The sequence below is a fragment of the Anguilla rostrata genome, chromosome 10, assembly GCF_018555375.3.
Source record: "Anguilla rostrata isolate EN2019 chromosome 10, ASM1855537v3, whole genome shotgun sequence".
Taxonomy (NCBI): Eukaryota; Metazoa; Chordata; class Actinopteri; order Anguilliformes; family Anguillidae; genus Anguilla; species Anguilla rostrata.
This window is the reverse complement of record NC_057942.1, coordinates 25,470,713-25,495,452: the sequence shown is the minus strand read 5'-3', so window position 1 is coordinate 25,495,452 and position 24,740 is coordinate 25,470,713. Positions and strand designations below refer to the sequence as shown.

General features: G+C 43.1%; 1 protein-coding gene across 2 annotated transcripts in view; it reads right to left on the bottom strand.

Annotated features, from left to right (window-relative positions):
- Window positions 1-24,740, bottom strand: part of cfap157 (cilia and flagella associated protein 157) — a 158,298-nt gene that overhangs the window by 94,807 nt on the left and 38,751 nt on the right. For both annotated transcript variants that reach the window (XM_064297699.1, XM_064297698.1), the window contains exon 4: window positions 13,173-13,440. In XM_064297699.1, coding sequence (XP_064153769.1) covers window positions 13,173-13,440 — 268 coding nt within the window. The remainder of the gene's footprint in view (window positions 1-13,172; window positions 13,441-24,740) is intronic.

The window sequence follows — 24,740 nt, the reverse complement described above, 5'->3', positions numbered from 1 at the left end:
GCCTCCTCGATGGTCATGTTGCGTTCCCGGTAAGGGCACTTGACTTCGAGGAGTTCTTCCTTTCCAACAAGACCATCAGGGGAAGCTCCCAGGATCCCTGATCTTGTGAGCCAAAGGCCAGAGTCCTCCACTTTGAGCCCTGTTGCCTGTTCAAATGCTTTCATCCCCTCCTTTTCATTCGAGATGCCCCACTGAACAGCAAGGACTCCCGCGAGAGACTTCTCCAGGAGGATCCTGTCGACAAGCGCTGGGGACACATTCTTTGCTTTTATGACACTCTCAAATTTGCTTGCCGTCAGTCTCCCTTTGCGGAAGTCATGCCAGTGAGGGTTGTCCCGCAGGCCAATGGTGTACCTCTGCAAGTTGGTCACTTGCTCTTCTGTGAGGGTGAAAGCAGTATATATTGCCTCCTCCCCCAGATGGTCAAACTGCTGAAGAATCTGTGGCAGTGGCAATGGCAATGGCAATGACACAGACTCTACACTGTGTTCTTGGGGCTCCTCTTCAGGTTCAGGTGACAGCAGCCAGCCAATCCCACTAAATCTTCCTGCCAACTGATCCCTCAGCCATGCCCGGTCCTCCTCAGTCACCTCCCTGCCGACAGCCTTGTATTCTCTAGGAGGATACAGGTCTTTTATAGACATCACTTCCTTCGTAGTAGAAGTTTTCCACCATCGGCACTCCATGTCAGTACGCCCAATGTTGTGCATTGCAAAAATTGCCAGTTCTGCAGCATGACTGCACTTAAAGGACCCACGTGGGCATTCACATAATGAATAGGTGATTTTCTCACCATCCAAAGAGACCTGGCAATGAAAAATTAGTCTCATTGACACATGTTTTACTATTTATTAGAATTTTTTTATATTTCATCATATGCCATATTGGGAGTTATTCTTGAAACTTTACCACCTTGGTATATTTACCACCTCTTTTTTCAGATGAATGAAACAGGTAAATTCTAAATCAGCTAGTGTGCATGGTTTGGGTGCAACAAATAATTGTAAATAAGTTTCTTCATATTACTTAAAACATTCTGCAACACGTGTTTTATAAGTGTTGCGTGTAGTGTGATGACGTTTTCAATTATTGGGGAAATATAACTCAAGAGGATGTTGGCATGGTTTGTATAATCTGCTAAATTGTAATGAACACCAAAAGTCTCTAAGGCTCAGGTGAGAGAATGCAAGGGTGCAACTCAGAATGTATTGATGCACATCACAGACAGGTATTTAACAAATTCATGGAAATAACAGATTTGTTACCATTAAGTGATATTGTTTATTTCACACTCATAATTGTAAGGTCGTGATGACAACAGGATTTCCTTTCAGGAATCTACAAAAATACAACCTAACCTAACTAACTTAAGCCGTCATTTCAAATGGAATATAACGTCATATATATATTTTATCTATGTTGTAACGATATAGGGTTGACCAAGAACTTTTACAATGTTCAAAGCACTAACGTTAATGCATAGCTTCCTAAATGACAATATCTAACGTGGCCGTACGTTTCTCACGGATGAGCACTAACTTAATTGAATAGTGTTTGGAAATATATTTTTATTTAAAAAATAGGTAATTCATTTTGTATTTTTTGCCTAGACATTTGCGTTTGTGGCACTTTATTTCTTCCTAAATTATGAATATAAAATAATCTAAGTATTAGATTACTAATAATTAGGACTACTATTGTAAATGGTACAAATGTCTTGCGTCAGTTAACCCATTTTTCAAGTCAAATAGTGTACCCTCAAAATGGGAAAGGATTGGCCAGATTTGGCATGTGCGCAAAGGGGTTCAACAGGCTCTCTATGGTGAACTGCTTCTATATACACCTCATTTTACCCTCCCGTTTTGTCTGCAGAGGGATGCATCCAACAGCGGGCTGGGGGCCATTTTGTCCCAGGAGGTGGAGGTGGTCAACCGCCCGGTGCTGTACATTAGCCGGAAGCTGTCACAGCGGGAGGCAAAGTACAGCACAGGGGAGACGGAGTGTTTGATCATCAAGTTGGCAGTCGGTGCTGTCCGCTATTATCTCCTGAGATGCCCTTTCACTCTCTGTTCGGACACTGCACCCCTTCAGTAGCTCCACCGCATGAAAGATGCCAACGCCCTTAGGAGTAAACATGGAGGACTGAGGCAAAGGAGGCAGCACTAAGCAGATTGATCATCCGTGATTCCAACATGGCGGCACGCTGCTGCTAGATACCGGCGACTAGCCGGCTGCACTAGCATGTTTTTTCTCAACTAAAGAGCATCATAACGCGGATAAATCTGGCCGGCACCAAAGAGCCAAGTACTGTCCACCTGAACTTGAGAGCTTTATTGACAATCGCTACAATGTATTAGTCAGAATGACCGATGCGGAAAGCCATTCACCGGAGGAGAAAAAAATGAAAACCCGCTGCTCATCTACCGATACGGACGACCTGTTCACATCTACAGCCACCGCTGTCACAGGGGAGATGAAGCTCCTGCAATCACTCAATGGAAAGCTACAAACACTAGATTTAATAGGACAAGATATTCTGGACATTAAAGAAAGCCTGGAGTTCAACCAAAAACAAGTAGACGATCTGCGGAAGGACAATGACCAACTCAAAGGTACTGTCAATGAATTGCAATGCAAATTGGATAAAGTCATTGGGGAAAATAAAATTCTAAAAGAAACTGTCCTCAACATTCAGACGCGTAGCATGTGCGTCAATCTGATCTTTACCGGTATTAAAGAAAGCAATCCCAATAACCCCGAGCAAACTTTGAAGGAGTTCTTTTTGAACTCCTTAAAACTTCCATCTGAGTTGATTAACAACATCATGTTCCACCGCATGCATCGCCTGGGCAGCAAAAGCAATAAGGGGCCGAGGCCATTAATTGCTAAATTTAAACATTACCAGCAGAAAGAACTGGTCAAAAGCAAAGGCAGGGAGCTGAAAGGTACGATGTTCGGCATGAACGACCAATTCCCCAAATAAATTTCCGAAAGACGTAAAAAACTGTAACCGCTCTTCAAAGAACACCGGAATAGCGGATGACGAGTTGCACTAGTGGTCGATAAACTGTACATTGAGGGCCAACTGTTCTGTGACAGTAAAGTTACACCCTGGCTTTTTTGAAACAGGATGATCTAGGCCTACATCGTGTAGGCACAATCACTTTCTCGTCGACCCATGTTCCATTGACTTTAAGGACTGTTATAGTTAATGAAACTTAAAAGCTCATGCGCACTGGGAAAGTATTGTCACCCAATTTCCACCCCTGATTTAGTTAGTGTATTTGCATCCTAGCCTTTCTCTCTGTCTCGCTCGGTCTCTCTCTCTCTCTCTAACTATCTCTATGCCATTCCATGTGCTGCAGTGCGGAGTGGAGGGATTTGTGTGTTTGTCTATGAATTATATGTTTTCTCGCTCTCTCTCTCTTACTCAGTCTCAACCTCTCTCTCTCTATGCCATTCCATGTGCTGCAGCAGGGGGGGTGAGGGGCGGGGGGGATCTGTGTGTATGTCTGTTTCTATGTTTGTCTATGAATGTTATGTTTTATGTCATCTCTGTTATCATGTATTCATATCATGTCTCAATTCCATACCCACATCTATATAATTGCACAAAGAATAATAATTCAAAGAAAAGAGGTGTTGCAGTGTTGATTAACAAAACAATACCGTATAGCAATAAATCAATCACAGCACATCCTGAAGGACGATATATAATAATCAATGGTTCTATTGGGGAAGTTAAGTTAACAATAGCTAACCTACATGGCCCAAATGAGGACAACCCAGCATTTTTTCATAAATTCTTTTCAGCATTAATGAACTTCTCTGATACAACAATTATTATTGGAGGTGACTCCAATACAACTATTTACCCAAAACATTTAAATCCTTCAGACTGTGGCAATCATCTGAAACAGTTAAACAATATATGGCTGACTTTGGTCTTGGTGATAATTGGTGACTAAAAAACCCTACCAAATGAGAATATACATATTACTCACCCCATCACAAATCTTTCTCCCAAATTGATTACTTCCTCACTAGCAACTCGATCATATCAGACACAAGAAGTAAAAATCCACCCCATTATTATTTCCGACCACGCTCCAGTAAGCTTCACCTTTATTAATGAAACCACCCTTAAACCATGCACAAGATGGCGTTTTAACGCATCATTGCTTGCAGATTCCGACTTCAACACTTACCTGAATAGAGAGTGGGCACCTTTCATCGAATTAAATGACTCTCCAACAACCTCACGTATACTACTCTGGGAAACAGCCAAGGCAGTGATAAGGAGAAAAATAATCTCATAGTCCATGAATAAAGAAAAAGGAAAGAGCAAAAACTGGAAAGAGAACTTGAGCAGAGAATAGGAGAACTGAATGGTATACTAGCTACAAATCAATCTGATGATATAAAAAGAGAACTAACTGAAACAAATTACAAACTTAATAATATCATAAACAAGAAGACCCAATTTCTCATACAGAGGCTAAAACATAACTACTTTGAACACAGTGACCAATCAGGAAAACAACTGGCAAATTAACTCAAGCGACAACAAGAAAAAACTACTATACAAACTATTAAATACTCAGAGGGGAATACCATCTACACTCCAAATGATATATCAGCAACATTTCAAACTTTCTATAGCAACCTTTATAAACTGGATTGCACGCCTAACCTAACTACAATAAACACGTTCCTTGACAACATATATCTTACCAAGTTACCAGAACTTCATGCAAATATCATAGACAGACCCATTACACTAGATGACTGTGAGGAAGCACTTCAAGCCATGTCAAATAATAAAGCACCTGGATCAGATGGTTTCCCCACTGAATTTTACTAGCACTTTTGGACCACAATATCACCACTATTCATTAAGATGACAACAGAAATTTACAAATCTTCCAACATCCCACCACATATGAATATGGCACTTATATCAGTTCTCCTCAGACCTAACAAGGATCTTACTCTCTGCTCAAGCTATCGCCCCTTATCACTCATCAACACAGACATCAAAATTATTAGTAAAGCGTATAATTTTTTTCTTTTTCCCACGGTGCGCAGGAACTGGCGCCGTGGACTATGAGTGGCAAATTGTGGTCACTCACTCAGTCAGTCAGTCATTCAGTCACTCACTCACTCACAGACAACCTTTGAGGGATGTTTATTGGGATGCATGCGCAGGTGGTGCTTCGTTTAGTAGGACGCGTGTGCAGGTGGTACGGCACAACATTTTTAAGCACAGCTTTATCGCCTAACATTACTTTAGCTAACCCTAACATGTTCGCGTTTCGCCTACTTTAGCTAACCTAGTTAGCGCGTATGGATACTATTCTGCACGCATGAGTAGGAGCTAAGGATACACAGCTACAATCACGGATACAGATGTATGGACACACAGAGGACAACAAATAACGCTACAGAGGTGAGGACGTGCCATAGCTAGCTAGCTATGTAGCTTTAGAATGTCGCCAGCAGTGTATGCGCGTGAGCTCAACAACACATTTCTCATAGAAAAGGTAGTTTGTAGTCTTTTTTTAGTTCATTACAGTGGTGGTACAAGTGACAAGAAGTAAGTGGTAGTGTGCTGTTAGCCTTTATTGATTGCCGTACAAGGTTCATGTAAAGTAGCTAGCACAATCTGACAGCACTAACCCATAAAAATGTACTGTGAATGGTACTTGCTCAATCAAACGGTAAATGTGAAAAACATTCTATTACTAGTCAGTGGCACCGAAATTTTCTGTCACACCCTCAATAAATGGCAAAACTCCCAGTAGAAGATGAAAATCTTTTTACGTTTTATATTTTCTGAAACACTATCGATTCCGCATGGCCACAGTGAGTGAAACTAGGCAATCTGAGCGTATAGTTTCTATGTAAATTACTTCAAAAGGATTCAGCCTTGTTGTTTGCTACCTAAACTTCACAGCACAGTCATTGCTGTTATCATGATTGTAGAATGAAGTGTCTGTTTTCAACCAATTGCCATATATGAGCATGTAAAATCAACCAAAAAATATAATTCACCAAGTTGCGCCGTGGGTCTGGACAGTTTCGTGCTTTTTATAAATAGTCCCCCCATTTTAGGGTACTATAGTGTTTGGGACAAATGGCTTCAGAGGTGTTTCTGATTAGTCAGGTATGTTCAATTGCTTCTTTGGTGCAGGTATAAGAGAGCCTTCTGATCTAGTCTTGGTTCTAGGTTTTTGATTGCCTTTGGAGACTGTTATTGGCATTGGTCAACATGAGAACCTGAGAACATGAGAGAGAGTTGTGTTAATGAAAGTCAAGAAAGGCATTATGAGGCTGAGAAATAAAAGAAGAAAAAAAACAGAGACAATGACAAAACCTTAGGCTAACCAAAACCAACTGTTTGGAACATAATTACAATCAATGAAGACAAGTCAGCCACTACCTGTTCCAGCCATACATGCCCAAACCATAACACCCCCATCACCTTGTTTCACAGATGAGGGGGGTGCTTTGGGCAGCTCCTTTTGGCCTCCATATTTTTCTCTTGGCATCACTCTGATATAAGTTAATCTTGGTCTCATTTAGCCACAAGACCCTTTTCCAGAACTCTGCAGGCTCTTTTAGGCAATAATTAACATGTAGTAAAGTAAGATAGTAGCTACCTAGCTAGCTAATGTGCACGTTCGTTTAATATCTGCCCGATACCCCCTGGTTATGTCATGGGGAAATGTGTGCAGCTTCAGAACCCAGCTCAGCAAGAGCCCTTTAATGAATGTGCCCAACGTTCACATTTCATAGTACAATTGTGCATGCGTTTATAGAGCGACCATACTCACATCACATTTTATGGACCCAATTGAAGTCAGATCCTTGTGGAAGATGACCTGCCCTTGCTGTCACTGGGCTTGTCAATCTGCCTGCCCTTGTGTTATGGAGGGACAGTAATAGTGTTTTCAGTCTGTGGTTGCAAATTATGAATTCGACCAATGCAAATATTCATTTATATTTTCTAAAAGTATTGAAGATGTATCACCGGGCCAAATGCTAGCTCGCTCCCGTGTTTTTCCGGTGACACTGAGTAGTATTGCCAAGGCTACCAATCTCTCATTCAGGTTAACTAACAATCTACTTAATGTGGGTCTGGTTAGCATCTCGCTTTTAAAAACATTATTTGCTGGCTATACTCAATTTACACACATAATTCTAGCAATTGACTGATAGAAAATAAAAATTAGCTGAATAATTGCAGAAGTGCATGACGTGGACAGATAAATGTGTGTGTGTGTGTGTGTGTGTACAGTATTTAGGGTGGGTTGGCCGGCTGTACTGCCAGCAGGGTGTTCTGATGCGTCTAGTGCAGTCTGCTAAGCGAACCATTGCATGGAGGGATGCCTGCAATCTCCCTCCTTCAGCTTCTGCCGCTGGCCACCCCAGCCAGGGTCCAGGAAGCAGTGTGTAAGTCTTCTGTAGTCGGTACATAGCCTCTCCCTCACCAAGACTCCTACTATGCCTCCTTGTGGCAGCCCATGGTAACTGGGGTTTCACGACCCCAGGCTAAATCAGTAGGGGATCTCGGAGCTGCAGTTGTCCCTAGAGGTGTTACGCCAACCACTGTCCCACTGCCACGTGGGTAAACCATTGGGTGGTACGATGGCTAGGGGAGTAAACCCTGAGCTCAAATCTGCAGTTGGGGATAGGCACAGGCGGAGTCCAACAGACCGGACCACCGGCAGTCCCCTGCAGCTCCAGCCAGACGAAGGTTGTCATGAGCTCCTCATGCCACCGGAAGTATGTCTGGCGGAGTGAAGATGGTGGGAGTGAGGACTGCACACCCGCACCCTCACCTTAATCCTTTCCCTGCGCAAGCCCCTTGCCCCACCCCCCCCACCCCAAAGCCCTGTGGCGATATGGAATGGCGGCAGGTACAGGCCAAGGATATGGCTGGGAGTGCCTAGCCAAACCATGCACACAGGCGGCAATGGAGTGATGGTCGCTGAGATTGCGGGATGGAGCAGCGTGTCTCCTCTTCCATTGCGTCTGAGCAGCCCCACACTACTCACCCCTGGCGGGGAAGGACCTAGAAAAGGTGGTCCAAAAAATGGTCTGCTCCCCCAACTCCGGACGGTAAGCCGCAACCGTCGGAGCATCCCTCTTTGTGGTCGAAGAATCAAAAAAAAAAAAAAAATTTACTTGCACATCGCTTCGTGGAATGTCCGCACGCTCCTGGATATGGCTGAAACACCTGACAGGCCCCACCGTAGAACAGCACTTGTGGCCCTTGAGCTTGCGAAGTATAACATTGACATCGCAGCACTCAGCAAGACCAGGCTACATGGAGAGAACTCCCTGACAGAAGTTGGTGCGGGGTACACCTTCTTCTGGAAAGGGGTCCCCGAAGGCACACGCCGCCTCCACGGAGTTGGCTTCGCTGTGAAGACCCATCTGCTGCAGCGCATCCCAGAATCCCCCACTGGCATAAATGAAAGGCTGATGACGTGGCGCATTCCCCTTACAAAAGGACGCTTTGCCACCCTCATCAGCGCCTACGCACCAACCCTGGACGCAGAGAATAACATCAAAGAGGACGTTTACAGAAACCTTGACTACATCATCCAGAAAACCCTGACAGACAAACTCATACTCATGGGAGACTTCAATGCTTAGAGCATCTCGTATGGAGTAAAGTCCTTGGCCAGCATGGAGTGGGGAAAATGAACAGCAATGGGCTCCGGCTCCTCTCCCTCTGTGCAGAACATCGCCTGGCCATTACCAATATTACCTTCCAGATGAAGAACAGACTCAAAACCACCTGGCAACACACCCGCTTAAAACACTGGCACCTTCTGGATTACATCATTGTCCGTCAAAAGGACAGACAGGATGTTCTTATCACCCGAGTCATGCACGGGGCTGAATGTTGGACTGATAATCTTATGGTCAGATCCAAACTCCTCATAGATATTCAACCCCGCCGCCCAAGGACAGCCCCAAACAGAAAACTCAACTGCACAGCACTGAATGACCCCACCACCACAGGCAACCTCCGACGGCTCCTTGCAAGAAACCTTGATCAAGTTCCGGAGGAATCCACTGATTGGTCAGCTCTGCGCACAGCTATCCACGGTGCGGCCTCGGAAGCGCTTGATCTGCCAAGGAAACGTCACCAGGACTGGTTTGATAACAACTCTGCCGAAATACAGTCACTCCTGCAAACAAAACATGAAGCCCACAAAGCTCTCCTGTCCAACCCTGGATCCTCCACCCTGACAGCCACTTTTGCTGAGGCAAGAGCTGCTCTCCAGATCATGGAAGACACGTGGTGGGTGCAGCAGGCACAAGAAATCCAAAACTTTGCAGACTGCAATAATACCCAGGGCTTCTATGATGCCATCAAAGCCTTATATGGCCCCAGGAAGCAAAGTAATGCCCCTGTCCGATCAGCAGATGGGGACACTCTTCTCAAGGACCGTCATGAGATTCTTAGCCGCTGGGCAGATCACTTTGAGACCCTCCTCAACCACACCAACCCTGTTGATCTTCACATCCTCAGTAAACTTCCAGATCTTCCACCAATCCTGCATCTCGACACTCCGCCACAGTTCTTTGAAACCCGCCAAGCCATCAGGGGCTTGAAGAACAACAAAAGTGCAGGACCTGATGGCATCCCGGCAGAGGTCTTCAAACATCGGGGGTACCTCCTCACACGCCGCCTACACCTCCTGATCACAAACATCTAGAAGTCCGAGATCCTCCCGCAGGACTGGAAGGATGCAAACATTGTGGTCATTTACAAACAGAAGGGGGACAGAGCAGTTTGTGGGAACAGCCAGGGAATCTCTCTCCTCTCCACTGCAGGGAAAGTGCTGGCAAAAATCATGCTCAACAGATTGGTGGAACACATTTCAGAAAGTGCTCTCCCAGAAACACAAAGTGGTTTCCAGAAGTCTAGATCCACTACCGACATGATCTTTGTCTTACGGCAGCTAATAGAGAAGAGCAGAGAGCAGCGCAAAGACCTGTACATAGCCTTCATTGACCTCAGCAAAGCCTTTGATACCATAAACTGTGAGATGCTCTGGAAACAGCTCTCCAAACTTGGGGTACCACCCAAGTTTCTCTCCGTCCTGCAGCAACTGCATGATGGCATGCAAGCCAGAGTCCTCACGGGAGGACTCCAGTCAGAGTCCTTCAAGGTCGACGTTGGGGTGAAGCAAGGCTTAGCACCGGTCTTGTTCAATCTCCTCCTCTCAGCCATCGCCCACCTCTTCCATCATGCCCTGGGACACAGAGATGGAGTTCACCTCCGCTGGCGGACAAAAGAGGCGCTAGAAGGACTACACCAAAGACCTCCTGAAGCGCTGCAACATAAACCCCATCCAACTAGAACCTCTGGCACTCGACAGATCGGCATGGCAGGGCATCTGTGCCCCCCCCCCCCCCCGGAGCAAGCATCATCATCGGACAGGATGGACAGCTAAGAAGACAGTATTTAGGATATAATGTCCTTGAGGCACTCTGGTTAAGTATATAACTGCTCTTGAAGGCTGATATTTAGTTGTCTTAATTTTGAAAGCACTCTCCATTTCTTTTGTACTTTCAATCCTCTGGGGTCGACCATATCACTGGCAAAGAAAAAAATTGGGAATGGTCTTTAATGGTCTCAGTGCAAATCATTTACAACACAAAGGGGCCAGCTCTTTTCATCTCAAACAGTTGGTTTTTGGTGGCTGCAGATCAGCTGGACACTGTGGGACAAATTTCAAGTTTGAAATTTGTTGTATCAAAATGTTTGGCAGTATGTTGGTGGTAGTTCCATACATTTAAAAAAAATTCATGAAAAATCACTGATCTATTGCAGAGCTTTTAAAGACCCTGTGCAATCAAAATCATAATTTTGGACTAGTCATAAACCAAAACCAAAGATAAAACTGTGATATTAAGCAATTGTATTATGATTTTCCGTGTTTCATTGCTGAAAACAAAGTTTTTATACTTCCCACTGGCAGAGGATCTGCTATTTATCTACAAAGACATCAACAGGGTGATTTTTATTCACCAATCAGCAGGGATGGAAAACAAGTTTATTATTCAAATATGTTCATATGTATCCTTGTGACTTAACAAGTCTTGACTATATCAACATGTCACAATGTCAAAATTTAGGTGTAATGTGAAAGTAAAAAAATAATAGATCAGGGAAGAACACAGATGGAATAACTACCTAAGTTAGCTGACTAATTCTATACTATGTAAATACAGGGTGTACAGCAAAATAATGTCGCCAAGCTTCAAAAAGATGGTATGGTGTGACTTTAATAGATATGAAGCAAATAAATGGGCTAGCTACCAAGTTATCAGAACTTGGTTTTCAATACTGGAAATTTGGTTAAAGGTTTCATGACAAACTAGGTGGCTGACTGCCATATATAAATAGTTTGTCAGCCTAGATAGCTAGGTACACAGACTGAAAACATTACTTGCCATTTTGGCATGTGCTGATTTGCTCAACTGACACTGCAGATCTCACTCTGGAGGCGGCAGTGTGGCCATATTCCTATGACTGACATTGACTAGTATTGGCTAGTACATGTAACGCTGTGGTCCAAGCACTAATTGAGGTGGTCGTAGTGTTATCAATTCCATAGCCTGTGTATTTTTCCAAATAGTTATCCATGTTTTAGTAGCTTGCTAACTAAAAATGCTAGAGTGAATGTGTTTAGTGGTATATATCATTAAATAAACTTGACAATATTAATTACAGAAGGGATATGCCTATTCAGTGTTCCAGCTCTCTTGTTGAAAAATGGTTTTCATGAAATTTAATATTTCCCCGTTAATAAATATGAAACAGGTAAGATTACATAATTTTCTTTTGGCTTAAAAAAAATTGAATTGAATGCTTCGGTCCAATTTAAAAAAACAGTGTTGCTCTGAATTATAGCCCTCCCCAACAATTTATGTACAAGGTTAACATCTACAGAACACAGGTCTGATAAGATACAGTTCTCATTAAGTTTCAGTTATCCATAGCCATAAACATCAAGTATAGTTCACGCAGTAAGCATAGGCTAAATCAGTAAAGTTATGGCAAGTCAAACTAGAAGTGTGGCATGATTACAACAGATATGATGAAGAGCTACAACATCAAGATGATAGTACAAGTGCAACACAAAAGTGCCAGATGAAGATACAAGTGTAACATGAACATAATACAAGGTCAAGATACAAGGAAGCAAGTGATATAAAACAGTGATCCAATATTTGGAGTAGCCCTGCAGAGGAGTAGTGTTAGAGTTAGTCAAGGTACAGACTGAAGAGATTCGTCATAAGACCACAATGGAAAATGGGCATTGACCGAGTGATTTGTACAAGAATGGGGAACTTGGAGAAGCTCTGTGGTCAGGATGAGTGAGAACCATTTACCCGGCTGGCAAGCAGTGCAAGTCCCCCGGCTGCAGCAGAGCAGAACAGTCGAGCTAGCGTGTAGGGTTGAATTATGTAGGTAGGCAGGGTCTGTCCTGTTGGCTGCAGTGTAGGCCAGGGTCAGGACTTTGAACCTGATCCCACGCGAGCCTGGTAGGCAGTGGAGTAACTACAGCTGGGACTTGCAACACAAGGGGGTGTGGGTTTGATTCCCAGCTTGTGCACTGATTTTGTACCCTTGAGCAAATTACATAATCTGAATTGCTTCAGAAAAATAGCCTGTGTTTTAAATGGATTATATATAACAAACAAGGACACACACTGTCATTCATGCAAAGCACCATTCTGCTACTTGAGTGCTAATAGCTCCCCCTTGTGGTGAATCTTCATCCTGATTAACGTGAGTGAGTGTGTGATTCAGTGATTGAGTAACAAGTCAGGTCCAGGAGTTGCTTCGCAGGTAATGCTGTCATGTGAATGTATTTGGAATGTCATGTTTGGGTTGAGCAGCTTTCATTGCTTTGCATTGCTTAGCCCTTTAGAATGGAAAGAAAATCAAAGTTATGTAGTAGGTGATATGTGAATTACTACCAAGACCATTTATTTAGGAGAAAAGTTGCATTACTTCCACTTGTAGGCAAATACATGAAAAAACATTCACACACATGTAGCCACCAAAGAGTAATTGTGTTGACTGGTTGAACAAGTTGCCTGCTATCTCTCCACTACACAGGCATTTCATTACCCACCTTTTGGTTGCTAAGGTTCCTTCTTGTTTCTTCCTTCAGTAGAGGTTTCAGCACTGCCATTTCCGATTTGAGTTGCTCCTCCCTTTCCTTCAGGACCTGGTTCTCTTCCAGCAGCACTTGGATCTTGTGTGAAAGCCTATGCAACTGAGCTGTCACTGACATGTTCTCATGGATTGCCCTCATTGTTGTGCCTGGGATCTTCCTTTCAGAGACAAGCTTCAACGCTGCTGCTGTAGCCTCCATATGTTGATGCATCTCTCTTTTCACCCTGTAGGAGTTCAGTTCAGGGGTTTATAACAGTGCAACATACTCAATATGCAACAAAAGAATACTTTCCAGTAGTACAGCTAAAGGACTTGGTAACATACCCAGCTGCTAGCATTGAATGTCCCTTCAGATTGAATGTGTAATTAATTATTTGTAATTCAGCTTCAATTTCCCATAATTTAATTTAATTTACAACAGTTGTAGTCCTCCAAAAAGTTAGAAAATGCATTAAATATATGCAAAACTCCTTCCCCCATCTGGCTGACATGTTATGCATTTTCTAACAATACTGTCAAATACAGTTCTCTCCAAATGTATGGTAGAGTGAAATTTGTTATTTTTCCTATATACTTAAAGTATTTGGATTTGACATCTGAATATGAGACAAAATTACACACAATCAGATCTTACTGCATGGGATTTACATGCAGATATGTTTTACCATTTTATAGAAACAGCTGTGGTTTCACCTAATTTGGAATGCCCAATTTATATCAGCACTCATATACTGGATCCACTGTCGATTTTGAAGGGTGCAGACAAGCATATGCTCTCTTCTGAAATCAAATCAATTCGGTTAAAATTATTTCTATTCTGCTTTTTGCATAGACAAAAACAAAAACACTTGACAGAAACAGGAAATACAAAAAAAAAGACAGTAACAAAACTGAACTTGAAAATTCCAGCAAGCAAAGTAAAAAAAAAATTAACAAAAACTGTTGTGAAAAGAAGTAAATTTGCGAAGAACCCAGAAACAGAGGGGAGCCCATTCTATGCTAGCTGGCCTAGTGTCAACAGTTAAAGATTAACAGAATTTAGTCAGGACAAAACACATATTTATATTCAATACATTTTTTATGAATATATAAGTACATTTTTTGGTTTGGTGCTGAGCAAAGAAAAAGCAAAAGTTTGACTATTGGTTTAAAAAGGCTCTCCATCTGGTGATGCGGTGATGTGATTGAATGGCTATGAGAAAATGTGTTCTGTGTATGTGATTGGTTGATTATGGAAATGCATAAGAATGTGATTGCTTCGGCTGACTGTTGGTTGGCAGCAGCAAAAGTTTCCTGACTGAACTTCCCCTACGCATTGTGTGTTGCTCATTCAGGACAGTCCGGACAACTCCTGTATTTAGATTAAATATTTGAATGAATATGTTTGAATGAACCACTTTTTGGTTTGGCACTGAATGGATCTGCTTCAGGTACTACAGTGCACACACTAGTGTGCACTACCTAACAGACAATATAATACAACTCCCCTACTAAACAGGAGGAATACCAGAAACCCACAAACAGCAGATCATCCAACTGCCAAATCTTAGAACTATGTGTACAAGATGAGGAAGATCAGGAAGTCCAAATCGATATCCCACTTCTATTGCATAAACACCTGATGATACTGGGATCAGAAAAGGAGTACTTTTCAAGGGTCAGTGTACCCAACACCTGAAAAATTTTTTTGAAAAAAATGAATGTTAACAGAGAAAAAGTAATTGAGATGCTCATTATCTTGTGTATTTGGACAAAGCATTTAGCTCGATATATCATTCAAAAGCAACAGATTGCTTTGAGTGTGGCCCTTGAAACCATAGGAGCTGCTGTGGTAGCTGCACCAATCCTGATGGAGAGGGGAGTATAGCAGTCAGGAGACAGCTTTGGCAGAGAAGACGCAATTTAAAGCAGAACCCGGAGCTGGTCATGGCATTGCCAGGATCAGTCAGTGAACAGAACCTCACATGAAGACGCAGGTTGGCAGCATGCAGCGAGCAGCAAATGTTAGCAGCGTATGCAAACATGTTTAGATGCTCATTTTCTGAGATTGATTGATGCCCTTTGTGGCTAGTGCAGCGTTCAAAGCAGTAGATGACTATCGACATGTTTTTGAGTGTGGCTGGGGGAACGGTAGCTAGCCGCAACCCTATTGTTTTTTCACTATTATTAAGGGCCAATCACCCTAGGTGTGTAGGCACCTATTGTATTCATTAGCTTTTTCACTATTATTATTTGGGGCTAAGCACTGTAGGTGTGTAGGCACCTATTGTATCTGTTAGTTTTTTCACTATTATGAGGGGTCAAATTTGTGGTCAGTACATTAACCCCTCTAACATCATCAACAGGCTAAACAGGTCCAGAGTCGTCATTGTTTTTCCTCTGTTTTTGTTCATGCTGAGTTCAACCCACCCACCCCTGATAATTTGCACCATATTGGATCTTCTGCCATTTTGAATTTTATGAAAAACACATTTTAAACATCTCCCCCCAGACCACTGAATGGATAACCACGGTAATTGAGTAGCTTGCTAGCTACCTAGCTATGGTTGAATGTACCTAGCATAACTAGTAACTAAATATATATAATATTGTGAGGTAGCTAAACATAATATAAGCAATGCTACCCAATGTCTCCTAAATTGTTTCAAGTCATTTGGCCCTGTGGTGTGCAAGCATACAGTAGATGAACAGGCCAAACATATGTGTGGATTGGTTTGTAAGAGTGATGATTGATTGAATAGGCGTGAATATGTCCAATTTTTATCTGTATGTATGTATTTAGCTGCCCAGCCTTTCTGTTGCGTGAATGTTTGTATATTTATTGGTATAAATGTCTGTTTGTAAATGTGTATGTTACATGCTGCAAGGGAAATGTCCCCATGGGGATAATTAAGTATTGTATGTATGCAGTGTTTCCTGTGGAATTGATCTCTTGGTGTGGTGGTGGGTGTCTGAAAGGGGGGGGAGGCGGGGGTGTAGCAAAGGCAAAAAAGTTTAAGACTATGAAAACATAACCTCTTGAGACTTTTTTAATATCTAAATCTACCTTTTAGTTCTGACGAGCTCTTGATACAAGGAGATGCAAGGAAATGGAAGTAGTTGAATCACTCAAACATTTTAAATGCTTTTTTTTTTATTTCGCGCTGTTTTGGCGATTTGCCAACATTTTGCGGCCGTTATAACAGTAGCTCTAGATTTAAAAAAATGGTAGGCACATACGTAGCTCAACTGAAACAGGTTCGGCTTCGGCTCAAACAAACACTGTTTATTTTCAGATAACGTTACATATTTATCACATTTATTTTCTACTTGTCCGATCAGACAACTGCATGAGGCATTCCACTTGCCCGAACGGAGTTAGAATCCGCCAGTTGTCATCACCGAATGATAGTTAACGCCAGTGCTTGAGATGGGCAGGAGCTGTCGGGACTTGTATGAGTATCGACTCTTCTTTTGATTACCAACATTAATTTATTTTAAACAGTATGTATTTTGAGGAGTAGGTACCGGCACTTATTTTGGTCCAGTTAAAACACTGGTTAACACTATGGTATTTTTGTAATATTTGAAGCGTCGCTACCTACCTTTTAGTTGTCTTTCGGTGGCTGAAGAAAAAAAAGTGACGCTTTGACAGACCGTGCGACCTTCGCGCGCTGCAAGTCATCCGACCACCTCAGAAACGGTGAAGCCACACTATACGCGGCCCCGCCGCGCGGCGGCGCCGCCTCCATTCATTTTGAATGAGAGGTGGCGGCCAGACCCCGCAAGGCATGTTGGGATTGCCATCTCCCCCGCGGCGAGGCTGCGGGGGAGATGGCAAAAAATCAACTTTGACCCCCTCGCCGCGTCGCGGTAACTAATCTGATTTGATCCAGAGACTGTAATGATCTAATGATCCGTCAAGTAAATTGTCCCTATTTTTTTCTCATTTTAGTTCCACATTCTATCGTTCCACAATGGAGGACCTAACTCGTAATTGCCGTATCTGGTTTCCAAACTCAATAAAATCTCCTACAGAGACATTGATAAGAGGAACGCAGCGTGGAAAAAAGTCTCTGAAATTGTCGGTGGCTCTGCAATGTAGTTATCGCCGTTAGCTACTATCACTGTCCAGTCTGAATAAAAATCATTTTTGCAGTAACTTAGCTCTGAAAAATGTTAATAAGCTGCCTAGCTAGGCTGTCTAATGTCTAGCTATAGTGAGTAACAACAAACAATAACGAACAAAACAAATCTTCCTAATGTATTAGTTGCTAGTTGTTCGTTTCTACCAGCCACCTAGCTAGCTAACCAGATATAACTTTGAAGGCATTGTCTAGCTAATTAGCCAGACAGTGTTTTTGTTGTTGGTTGTTGGTTGTTACTCACTAGCTAGACTTTAAACAGCCTAGTTAGGCAGCTGACTAACATCTTTCAGATCTAGGTTACTGCAAAAATGATTTTTATTCAGACAGGACAATGAATATGAAACACGATATTAAACCCGGTCAACATTTAACGAACACAACTGTCTGTCAAAAATAGGTGACACGCCCACAAACAGCCGACTGTGGGGACGCGGCGCGGCGACAGGCGGCCGTCGCCGCGTATAGTGTGGCTTCAGCCTGATGCTGAATTCAGGATTTAGCAATTCAGGATTTTAAAACAGTACCAGAAAAAATATTTGCGTTGACTTGCAAATGAACAGTCAGCAAAAACAGTCGGAATTAGCTAACAAGATAGCTCAATCACAGCATTCCTAATCCTGACCTGACTTTATAATTAGGCATAAAATAAATTAAGTGCAAATCTTGCATATCAAAATCAAATATCTACTCGCCTGGACATTAATTGGATGGTTAGGAGGATTTAAAAATGGCGTACAAAAATAAATCTGCTTTTGTACAAACACGTTATTTTCTTTGCAATCTCGGAGTCTGGCAAAACGACAGAGAGTAGCTTGCTACCACAGTCGGCTGACCTGTATGAATGGGAGTGGTGCACAGTGTGATACACGCTTGTTTTCATCCATAGATCAGGGGCCTGTATCACGAAGCAGGATTACAGTTAGCTAGCTGGATAACTGTACTGGGCAAGATCCAGTGAAAAAGGGTCAAAATGCTCTGCAGTGCAATGTAAAGTGGGACACCTGGTCATCATAATGCTAAATTAACGTAATTTATCAAAAATGAACTTAAATTGTTTTATAGGTTTACGTATCAAACCTTATTAGCTAGCTAAAATTGTTTTTTTACAGCGATGTCGTTTCCTGTCTGTGGTTGAAAGAGCGAGGAGTTCGAAAAACTTTGTTACAGGCTAATATCGTGCTTTCAAGTGTGTATCGACACTATCTTGGGCTTTTGTGTTTAAACAAAACCTAAGTAAGCATCATAAGCACCTTACTACTTTCTCCGGATTACTCGCCAAAGTAAATTGTAAACCGAACGACGCGAACAACTGAAGAAAATACCGTAAGAGTGCATCATGGCTTCCATTCCCTGCATAGTTTGTTGCATGGTTAGTCTTAGCTCTGCTGCCAATTTTACTAGTAATGGTACTTGTTCTAAGTGTCAGCTTAATTTAGAATTGGCACAGAAAATAGCTGAGTTAGAGACGCCAGGGACCATAGTACAGTGTATTCCTGGGGGCCAGAGCCACCGACATTGAGGCAAATTTAAAAGTGCTGGCTAAAAGTAAACGTAAATACTCTAGGATTGGTATCCACGTCGGCACAAACGACATCCGATTGAGGCAATCGGAGGTAACCAAAAATAATTTTATATAGGTGTGTGCAGTGGCTAAAAAGATGTGTCAGGAAGTAATTTGCTCTGGCCCGCTTCCAGCTCGTAGGAGCGATGAGGTCTACAGTAGGCTATCTTCGCTAAATCTCTGGCTGTCGGAGTGGTGCTCATCTAGTGACATAGGCTTTATTAACAATTGGCCTGATTTCTGGGGAAGGCCTGGCCTATTGAAGAGAGACGGACTCCACCCGAGCTGGAGAGGTTCTCGTGTCCTATCGAACAACATAGTTGCTAGTCTTAATAAGGCCAGATCCTGACACAACATCAGGGCACCGGCCAGGCCGCAGGCTTCTAACCTTATGTTTTTGCCTGCTCGTTTCTTTATACCTGTGTCCCAGACATATGGCCCTACGCCTCTGGCTGCATGGTGCGTTTCAGAGCTAGCTAACAGAAATAGTATTCCAAAAGCCCCTTTAATTAATACTCTTAAACTAGATTCTGATATCTGTTATATTGAGACTGTGTCTGTTCCACGCATCTATGCCAAACGTAAAGCTAACCGTGGAATTGATGCGGATAACTTAATTGTAATTAAAACACGGCACGCTGCTATTATTCATAGTGAACCATCCTTAAAAATTGGACTATTGAATGTTAGATCACTCACTCCAAAAGCAGATCTTGTCAATGAATTGATAATAGACCATAATCTCAGTGTATTATGTCTAACTGAAACTTGGCTAAGACCTGATGAATATGTTGCGATTAATGAAGCGTCTCCTGTGGGTTTCATAGGTACTCATGTCCATCAGGCAGAGGGGGAGGCGTTGCAGCTATTTATCAGTCCTTATTGAGTCTAGCGCCTAAGCATGGATATATGTTCTCCTCTTTTGAAGTTCTTATTACTAACTGTGTACAGCCCGATCTAGCTAATAAAAGTGCTAGCGGGCAGTCCTTTTTTCTTGTGTCTGTTTACAGGCCACCTGGGCCTTATTCTGATTTCTTAAGGGAATTTGCTGAGTTTTTATCACACCTTGCAATTTCAGCAGATAAGGTCATAATTGTTGGTGATTTCAACATACATGTGGATAAAAATGGTGACCCCCTAGGAACAGCTTTTGCCCCTATTATTGATTCCATTGGTTTTGTACAGAATGTTTGTGAGCCTACTCACTACCGTGGCCATAACTTAGACTTAGTTTTATCCCATGGTATTAGTGTGGTAAATCTTACCATCGCACCTCATAACCCTATACTATCAGATCATTTCCTTATTACGTTCAATATTAAGGCATCAAATCCTCCTGTATCAGAGCCTACGCATTACTACAGCCGATCAGTAAACCCTGAGGTTATTCCAAAGTTTTTAAATATGCTTCCGGAGTCATTCCTCTCCACAGAAGAAAAGGCTGATGAAAATGCTGATGAAGCCGCTCTGGACCAATTGACTAACCAGCTAACCCTTACCCTCAGGAACACTCTTGATGTTGTTGCCCCCCTTAAAAGAAGAAACCCTAGTCAGAAAAAGCACACTCCATGGTATAACGGTACCACCCGGGCCCTGAAGCAGTCTACTAGAAAATTAGAGCGAAAATGGCGGTCAACATAGCTAGAAGTATTTCATCTTGCATGGAAAAACAGCTTTCTTCAGTATAAGCAAGCTCTTGCTTCTGCTAGATCTGTCTTTTTCTCAAAACTAATTGAACAAAATAGACATAACCCAAAATTTCTATTTAGCACTGGATAAATTAACTAAAAAACAATCATCAGTGTTTTCATCTTATCCCTCCAATCTTAGCAGCAATGACTTCATGAACTTCTTCGATCAGAAAATTGAGGCCATTAGAGACCAGATTTCCAAACTGTCTCCATCATGCACTATTTCTGTTCATGTTAATAAACAGCCCCGCACCTGGTTACAACAGGAAGATTTACAAACAGCGGTACTAAGCTGTTTTACGCCCATTAGCATGGTTGAGTTATCTGAATTAGTTATGTCTTCAAAACCGACAACCTGTATACTCAATCCTATTCCTTCAAACTGGATTAAAGAACTATTTCCAGTACTAGGCCAGCATATACTAAAAATCGTTAACACATCCCTAGTCACAGGATACGTACCTGAGTCACTAAAAGTGGCAGTCATTAAGCCATTATTGAAGAAACCAAACCTAGAACGCGATAAATTGGAAAATTATAGACCTATTTCAAACCTTCCATTTCTTTCAAAATTATTGGAGAAAATTGTTGCTAAGCAACTAAGTGCATACCTTAGCTCTAACGGTATCCATGAAGTATTCCAATCTGGGTTTAGACCCCACCACAGCACAGAAACCGCACTTATCAAGGTTACAAATGATTTACTACTGTCAGCCGACCGTAACTCTGTGTCGGTTCTTGTGCTCCTCGATCTGAGTGCAGCTTTTGATACAATTGACCATGGAATTCTTCTGGACAGACTCCAGACCTGTGTTGGACTTCATGGACAGGCACTCGCATGGTTTGGATCATACCTATGTAACAGGAAACAGTTTGTCAAATTAAAAGAAGATGAGTCCAGCTCCTCAATAAAGAAATACGGTGTTCCACAAGGATCAGTACTAGGACCAGTACTCTTCTCGCTATATATCTTGCAGATAGGACCTACCAGGTCACCTGGAAGAGTGTGGCACAGTGGGTAAGGAACTGGGCTTGTAACCGAAAGGTCGCAGGTTCGATTCCCGGGTAAGGACACTGCCGTTGTACCCTTGAGCAAGGTACTTAACCTGCATTGCTTCATATATATCCAGCTTTTTATAATGGATACAATGTAATGCTATGTAAAAGGGTTGATAAGATCGCTTCTGAAAGCTCTAAATGCCTGTAATGTAATGTAATGTAATGGAAGGGGTCTGCCTCTGCTTCTCATCCACTTGATACGGGAGTGCCGCAGGGATCTGTACTGGGTCCTCTGCTGTTCTCCTTATACACCAGATCTCTTGGCTCAGTCATTAATTCACATGGCTTTTCCTATCATTGTTATGCAGATGACACACAACTCTTCTTTTCTTCCCCCCCTCGGCCACACAGGTCAATGATAAGATCTCTTCCTGCCTGGCTGACATCTCCACCTGGATGACCAGCCACCATCTGAAGCTCAACCTCGACAAAACTGAGGTGGTCTTCTTCCCGTGCAAGACCTCCTTGCTTCGTGAACTCTCAGTCACGGTTGATGACACCACAGTGACTGCCTCTCACTCTGCCAAGAGCTTGGGGTGGTCCTGGATGACTAACTGGACCTCAAGGAGCACATCAAGGCAACATCACGGTCCTGCAGATTCCTCCTGTACAACATCAGGAGGATTCGACCATACCTGACGACGCACTCCACCCAGCTGCTCGTCCAGGCTACGGTGACCTCTCGCCTTGATTACTGCAACTCTCTCCTTGCAAGCCTGCCAGCTTATGCCATACAGCCACTACAGATGATTCAGAATGCCGCTGCCCGACTCATCTACAACCTCCCTCAACCTGCGATCACTTCACTGGCCGGTCGCTGCCAGGATCCGGTTCAAAGCCCTGACCCTTGCCTACACTGCTGCCAACAGGACAGCCCCCATCTACTTGCAGGACATGACTCAATTCTATGTGCCTGCTCGACCACTCCGCTCTGCGGCAGCAGGGCGCCTTGTAACCCCTCCCACCCGCCCAAAGGGATCACAGAGCTTCTCCACCCTAGCTCCCCAGTGGTGGAACGAACTCCCCGTCCCTCTCCGAACCTCCCTCTCACTACCCATCTTCCGCCGTGGCCTGAAGACTCATCTCTTCAGACTATACCTAGACTAACCACCACCACGCTGTATATTTCACTCTTTTATAATAATTAAAAAAAAATTAAAAAAAAAACTTTTTCCTGTCACTTGTTACATGTTGCCCCATCCCTGCACTTCTTGGTAATTTGTATTTGTCCTAATACTGTAGCTTATTCTTCTGCCTAGTTGGCTTTTCAGATGTTAGTCCAGAATAGTGTTCATTGTTCTCGGCTAGAAATAGCTGTACAAAATAAGTATTGTACCTTACTGAACCCGTGTTCAGCAGTTGTCTACGACCATGATATGCACTTTTTTTTTTGTACGTCGCTTTGGATAAAAGCATCTGCCAAATGAATGTAATGTAATGTAATATATGCTACCACTTGGCAATATTATCCGGGCACATGGCGTAGAGTTCCACTGTTATGCGGACGATACCCAGATTTATATTTCAATGAAACCTGGCGAAGCACTGCCGCTTTCACGGTTAGAGGCCTGTATTGTAGATATCAAGGTTTGGATGCTTTAAAATTTTCTGCTCCTAAATTCAGACATGACTGAAATGTTGGTTTTAGGTCACAAAATATTAAGGGAGAAATTGTCTACTCTCACCTTAAACTGTGATGGTTGTTTGGCTGAACCTAATATGGTCGTTAAAGACCTTGGTGTCACCATTGATCCTGATCTATCTTTTGACACCCATATAAAAAACATATCCAGAATTGCCTTATTTCAGCTGCGCAACATAGCTAAAATTAGACATTTCCTGTCAGTCGGGGATGCTGAAAAATTGATCCATGCGTTTGTTACGTCTAGGTTAGACTACTGTAACGCCCTGCTTTCTGGCTGCCCTAATAACTCGTTAAAGAGTCTCCAGCTTGTGCAGAATGCAGCTGCTCATATCTTGAGCAGAACTAAGAAGTATGAGCACATTACACCAGTACTAGCGTCGCTTCACTGGCTACCCATTAAGCATAGGTTAGACTTCAAGGTTTTGCTCCTGACTTTTAAAGCTCTGCATGGACGTGCACCTGTGTACATATCGAACCTGCTCCTACCTTATAAGCCCACAAGGTCACTCCGATCTCAAGACGCAGGCTACTTGGTAGTCCCAAGAATTTCCAAGAACCTAAAAGGTGGTAGGGCTTTCTCCTACAGGGCCCCACTACTGTGGAACCAGCTTCCAAAATGTATAAAGGAGTCAGACACAGTCTCAATATTTAAATCTAGATTAAAAACGCACCTCTATGCTCAGGCTTACAATCAGTTGTAGTCTGGAGACAGGGTGCGAGAAGCCTGTAGTCATAGAGCTTTGTAGGTGGCAATCCTTTCCTTACTGTCACCTGTCAATCAGCTGTGACCTGACTTTACATGGGCTGGCTCTTGATAGGCGGGTATGGTTGTCTACCCCTCATGACTGCATGGGCTCTCCATCCCTGTCCTAGTAGATATGCAGCCATATTCTACTCCTGGCGGGGTCCCCCCAATACATACCACTGGCACTTTACTCACTGTCTGCTATATTGCAAATTCCCTAATTGCCGTTTCCACCCTCTTCCCCACGCTGCCGGCGGGGCTCTTGCCCCAACCCTCGAGAGTGCTTCAAGAGTCGTCTGGTCTCCCCCACCTCTGCGGTCTAGCCCCTCCTTCGTCATTGCCTCCACCCTGCCCACATCTGCCGCCACCTGCTGTTCCCCATCACCGCCACCCGGCCCCACCCATCATCTGAGCCACATCACATATCATATCTTGTGCATAAACTGGCTGACATGCTGGTCACCAGTCGGCACCCTGAGCCGACCAGAGGAGGATGGGTTTCCCCCTTGAGCCTGGTTCCTTCCAAGGTTTCTCCCCATCTGCCACAGGGAGTTTTTCCTTGCCACTGTTGCCTTAGGCTTGCTCCTGTGTGGGTTTAGGCTAGGGTTGTCTGTAAAGCGTATTGTTACAACTGTTGTAAAATACGCTATATAAATAAAATTTGATTGATTGATTGATGTAAAAACCACACATTTA